The 6035-nt window shown below is 41.5% G+C and overlaps 1 protein-coding gene across 2 annotated transcripts in view; it reads left to right on the top strand.

Annotated features, from left to right (window-relative positions):
- The window catches only part of RALB (v-ral simian leukemia viral oncogene homolog B), a 56766-nt gene extending 52966 nt beyond the window's left edge, over positions 1 to 3800 (top strand). For both annotated transcript variants that reach the window (XM_011983427.1, XM_011983425.1), the window contains one exon: positions 2226 to 3800. In XM_011983427.1, the coding sequence (XP_011838817.1) occupies positions 2226 to 2345 (120 nt within the window). In that variant the 3' untranslated portion in view covers positions 2346 to 3800. The remainder of the gene's footprint in view (positions 1 to 2225) is intronic.
- Positions 3801 to 6035: the final 2235 nt, after the last annotated feature.

Raw genomic sequence — 6035 nt, 5'->3', positions numbered from 1 at the left:
TTTTTTTTTTTTAGTAGAGATGGGGTTTCACCGTGTTAACCAGGATGGTCTCGATTTCCTGACCTCGTGATCCGCCTGTCTCGGCCTCCCAAAGTGCTGGGATTACAGGCTTGAGACACCGCGCCCGAGGGAGAGATTTTTATCCAAGCTTTATTTTCACTTGAAATGGTGCCAGAAGAACATTGGTATTTAGAATGTTGTATTAGAAGGGATTTGCTTTAGTCGCACTTTGGCAAGATGCATCTATTTGTATGTATCGTACATAAAAATATGTATCTTAGGAGACATATACATGTAGGATAGATATACATATAGGATACATATATCCTACAACCTAAGTCCATTTAGTTGTAATCTACAATGGGAAGCGCATGTTCCTTTGTCAGCTTTTCTTTATATTGTCATCTCTCAACTCTTACACTCTTATATTCTTGTGCTACTTAAAATATTTTTATTAAATTATTTTCCAGCTGTGGAAACCACACAGGAAATCCAGAAATATGCCTCATTTAAAAAAAATCAGGGAGACTCTCTCAGCTTGGAACTGTGGATGTGTATTTCCTGGATGGGTTGTCGTGTGGGGGGTCTGCGTTGTCATCTCCCCTCATCTGCTGGACCAGCTTGACCTGCCAAACAGGAACCAGCAGAGATTTATGACTGGCAGCGTTGTATTCACTTGTAAAGAATTTATATGAAAGGTGTGATAAGATCAGCCCATGAACAACTTTGTCATCATTTTAAGTTGGATGCACTCCATTCCCCTCCTCTTGTCTTTTGCTGTTAGGACAGAAAGACAAACCTGTAGCATTGGAAGCTGTTCACTGTTGCTGTCTCGAGTAGTGCTTTCCTGAGAGGCTGGCGAGAAGGGGTGTTCGGGTTGGCCTGATCTAGCTGGGGGCTGGGGTTGGGGGTGCTTTTCTGTGCCTGGAGCTGGTGGTAAATGCATGTGGAGCCCCACACTCCAGAGGCTTGATCTTGCTTTTCACCAAGAAGAAGGTGTGGCCATGAAGGAGCTTGTGGTTTTGTGTGAATGTCCAAAGATAAGGACTGTGCTCAGTCCCACACTTGCAGTCTCCGTCATTCTCTGTGAGAAATCTCAAATGTCTTTTCGTAGGATTCATATTTTGTCTGCTTGGGTATAATCAGTCCTCTGGCATGATTGCTGGTAGCAGAGGGCAAAACCCAGACTACTATGACAAAAGGATAATCCGTATCTAAATAACACCCTGACCTTCAAAGGACAAGTCTCATCAGTTCTTGATAAAGTTCCTCTCGGCTGACATCACAAAGGTCGGAGGAGTGGTTGTTCCTGAGATTGAGGGTGGGGGAGTGTGCGTGGGGAGGGATAGGGTGGCCAGAAGGACATCTCTCCTCCTCTGTCTTCTCAGTCCCCTAGTGCAGGAGCTTTAGTTGTTGATACTTTACGCCCTCCTCCTCCCACCCTGCTGCCTCCCCAGGGCTGCTCTTGTGGAGTTAGCTGGGAAAACTGTCATGCATAATGATGTTCCAGTCTCTGTGGGGTCCTTGTAAGGATTAAATCAGATGCAGGGGTGTCGAGAGCACCTGGGAGCAGGGACTCATCATGGCATTCTTCCCTTTCCTGGTGGTTGGAAATGCTAGAAATTCTGCTTGCTGTTATTACTCTCAGTATTTGTAAATTTTATAAATGTGTAGATCTGTTCTATGCAAAAATACATCTTACCTTTCATCAAACTTATTGTAAGATTTTATCATTTTGAAAGCAGCCATTAGGCTGGGTGCAGTGGCTGATGCCTGTAATCCCAGCACTTGGAAGGCCGAGGTGGCCGATTGCTTGAGCTCAGGAGTTCAAGACTGGCCTGGGCAACATGGGGAGACCTTGTCTGAATTTAAAAAAAAAAAAAAAAAGCCGCTGTTGCATGGCAGTGACAGTACCATGATTCTGTCCTTGGCTTGAGCAGTTGTGTGATATGAGCAGTTGCATGAGAGATGTTTGCTTTGTATAATTAGAATTTTTTAAGGTTAATTTTTCTTATTTGCCCCATATCTATTGTTTCTGTTGACATATGGTTTATAAAAATCAGTTTGACTTTATGCTTTAAAATATAACTACACATCCTGCTTAGTCAGATTATTTCATTGAATCCTTAAATGCTGTGTTCACAGTGTCAGGTTAATAAAAGAAAAAAGTCATTAAATGGCTCTATCTTCACTATTCTTTTTACTCCTTCCTCCTCACCCCCTAGGTGTTCTTTGACCTAATGAGAGAAATCAGAACAAAGAAGATGTCTGAAAACAAAGACAAGAATGGCAAGAAAAGCGGCAAGAACAAGAAAAGTTTTAAAGAAAGATGTTGCTTACTATGAATGTCAAGGTGACAGATGAAGCCAGCTGCCCATAAGGACACAGGGCTGGGTTGGTAAAGAGAAGGCTGTGGTTGACTTCTTGCTTGTGCTTCCTGCTCTCCCCAACTTCATTCACTCAGACTTCTTTAAATGGGGAAAAATATTTTTGTGACTCAGTGGCTGGCAGAAGAAACAAGCCCATACAAGTGGAAGGGCTGCTTTGTCAGGAGGTTGTGGAGTTTCTGTCTTCTCCCCTTCTTCCCTTCCAAAAGCTTAACTATGTATAAAGTGCCACAGGTAGGAGACAGCTGTAAATTACAGAGAGAGAGAATTGTCACAGCATCTTATTTTGTTCCTAGTTTTATAACATTACCATCCTTTGTTTTGAACTACAAATATTGTAGTGGGTTTTGGAGGAGGGAGTGGAGTAAGATGCCCTCCCACTTTTATCAGGTTAGTAGTAGTACTGAGAAAAATCCCTTCAGCTCTAAGCACACTGAAAAATCCACCGAGTTTTTGGGGAAGTTTCTTGGCAATACCCTATGGATCTGAAACAGCTAAAAAAATGAATTCGAATTGCGCCAAATAGGTCAATACCAAGCCTCCGAATCCTCCTCACATATGAAAAGTGAAAGTCGTGAGTTGTTTTCCTCTTATTTAAATACTGGCCAATTATAGTCTGTGTTGGTTATTTTTCTCCTGTAAGCATCCTGATTTTTATGTAGGAATTTTTTTTTTGGCAGACCAAGTGAAGACTCAAGAATGGTGTACATTATAAATGACACACGTTTCCACTCATGTAGATATTTTTAAGTTCTTTGGCTAAGTCCTCTCCTAACTGCTCGTCCTCTGGTTAGGACCCTCCCTCTCCACTAGTGGCGAATGCATGTGTCTTTCTGATCAGCGTCACTGCACACGGAGGTCTATTGAGCCTCTTGCTAAGTGTCTCACACACACTCTTCCCAAAGACGCGATGAATTAAAGTTGTATTCTGAAATCATGAAGCCAGAGCCTGTGCCAGACCTTCTGCTACCTCTCATAGAATTGCTCTGTAATTCCAAATTTAAAATTAGAAGTGGAGAGAGATAAGCCATTGCCCCGTTGCCTCTGAGAATTGGCTGCTGTTTCTAATCTAATTATTTTCTAAGATAGCCAGATAGTTAGAAAAAGATTTTCATTGATGAGATATTTTTAAACTTGCTTGCATCAGTATTTTAAATTGAGCAAACTGTAAGATTTTCATCAGGAAAGGAGCACTGTGGTAAAAGGCCCAGTATTCACATTTTTTCCCAGTTTTCAGAAGTGACATTTCATATATAGGTGCCAAAAGTGAATTGGGGTGCGGAGAGCGGGAACCTTTTGAATTTACGATTATCACAGAGATTGTAGAAATTATGATCTGACTGGAAAACGATCCTGTATCCCCTCCCAAATAATCATGGGCTTTTTTTTTGAATAAAAAAGCAGACAAATAGACTTTCTTGGGATTGCAGCCTTTTTATTTTATCCTTTTGTCATCCATGTGAAATGCAAGTACTCCAGGAATGGCCAGTTATTCATTATTTTCTTGTCAGGCGTTCTTCAATAGCTGACAAACTATTTCAATTAATACTTGAGTTGGGGGAAATAAAATGATAAGTATCAACAGTCATTTTAACTTCATATTTCCTCCATCTCTTCTTAAAATGTAAAAAGTTGAGGGTAATGACACTCTTGAATTTTTGAAACAAGCTTTTTGTTTTCATCCTTGTTTGCTATCCATTTGATATCAGTTCTAGTTAAGGGTGGGTAAATTTGGGCCGGTCACAGTGGCTCACGCCTGTAATCCCCAGCACTTTGAGAGGCTGAGGTGGGCAGATCACGTGAGATCAGGAGTTAATGACCAGCCTGGGGGAAACCCCATCTCTACTAAAAATATGCACAAATTAGCCAGGCATGGTGGCAGGTGCCTGTAATCCCACCTACTTGGGAGGCTGAAGCGGGAGAATCGCTTGAACCCTGGAGATGGGGGTTGCAGTGAGCCGAGATCATGCCACTGCACTGCAGCCTGAGCAACAGAGCAAGACTTCATCTCAAAAAAAAAAAAAAAAAGGTAAATTTGGAATATGTACAAGTGAATTAAAGATGTTATGACTTATTTCATGCTATAGAAATTATACTTGATATATTCTATTAGTATATTTCTACAATTATATTTAATTGGATAGCCGTTAGAAATGGATCTTCTAACAAAATAACTTGTACATATGAGATTCTTAGCTATTGAAAAATAATGAAGCCATGCTGCTTATAAATTGGAAACACACTCACTAAATGTTTAGATATGTCCATAGCTTAGCGCTATTTTAAAAAGTATTTATTTTAGAACTATTTGAGCACCTACTTGGTGTCGAGCTCTATTCCAGGTGCCGGGGATGTGGTGTTGAACAAGATAGGCAAGATCTGCACTCCCCTGGAGCTTAAGCTTTAGTAAGGAAAGAGAAATGAAAACATCAGGATAACTGCTTTAATGAAAATTGAGCAGTATGACAGAAAATGTCTCTAAGGCATAGAGCTGATTTAGATTGGGTAGCAAACAGGCTTCTCCAAGGGAGTGATGCGTAAACTGAGACTTGGTGACCAGAAGGAGCCAGCGCTGTGAGGAGCGGGTGGGCTGGTTGCAGAAGCTTTCCAGGCTAGAATACAGCTAGTCCCAGGATCCTAAAGTGTTCAGGAAGAAACCCAACGACCAGTATACAGCTGGAGTACAAGGGAGCAGGAGCAGAGTATTAGAAATAGATGTAACAATCTATGATTTAATCAAGTAATGTGGGGAAAAGTATGTTGACATAATTTTCTACAAGTGTCCTATTAAATCTAAGGCGCCCTGATTACAAGACAACATAAACAATGTATGTACCACTAGGAACCCTACCAATTAAATGAATTCACCCTGATTCCAATGACATAAAAATGTAGGAGAAAATGGGTCTTTTAGATTAGGTCAGTTGTGGCATATAATTTAAATGACAACTGAAATACAAAACTCACCTCTGTTGGTCTATGAGCTACTTTCTAATAAAGCACCATAGAAGCTTAACAATGTTTGAAAAGTACTAATATGTTAATGTTATAGCAGTAAACTTGACCTTGATTTTTCATTTTAAAAGTTTATTTTTATTATTATTATTATTTGAGACAGAGTCTCGCTCTGTCGCCCAGGCTGGAGTGTAGTGGCATGACTCCCTGCAAGCTCCGCCTCCCGGGTTCACGCCATTCTCCCGCCTCAGCCTCCCAAGTAGCTGGGACTATAGGCGCCTGCCACCATGCCTGGCTAATTTTGTTTTTGTATTTGTTTTTAGTAGAGACGGGGTTTCACCATGTTAGCCAGGATGGTCTTGATCTCCTGACCTCACGATCTGCCTGCCTTGTGATCCCCTCCAAAAGTGCTGGGATTATAGGCGTGAGCCATGGCGTCTGGCCAAAATTATTATTATTATTTTATGTTTGTTTGAGATGGAGTTTCGCTCTTGTTGCCCAGGCTGGAGTGCAATGGCATGATCTTGGCTCACTGCAACCTCCACCTCCCGGGTTCAAGTGACTCTCCTGCCACAGCCTCCCAAGTAGCTGGGATTACAGGCATGTGCCACTACACCTGGCTAATTTTGTATTTTTGGTAGAGGCAGCGTTTCACCATGTTGGTCAGGCTGGTCTCAAACTCCTGACCTCAGG

Source organism: Mandrillus leucophaeus, unplaced genomic scaffold, assembly GCF_000951045.1.
Source record: "Mandrillus leucophaeus isolate KB7577 unplaced genomic scaffold, Mleu.le_1.0 Scaffold25, whole genome shotgun sequence".
In the NCBI taxonomy this organism is placed as follows: Eukaryota; Metazoa; Chordata; class Mammalia; order Primates; family Cercopithecidae; genus Mandrillus; species Mandrillus leucophaeus.
This window is presented reverse-complemented; position numbering and strand designations above follow the sequence as displayed.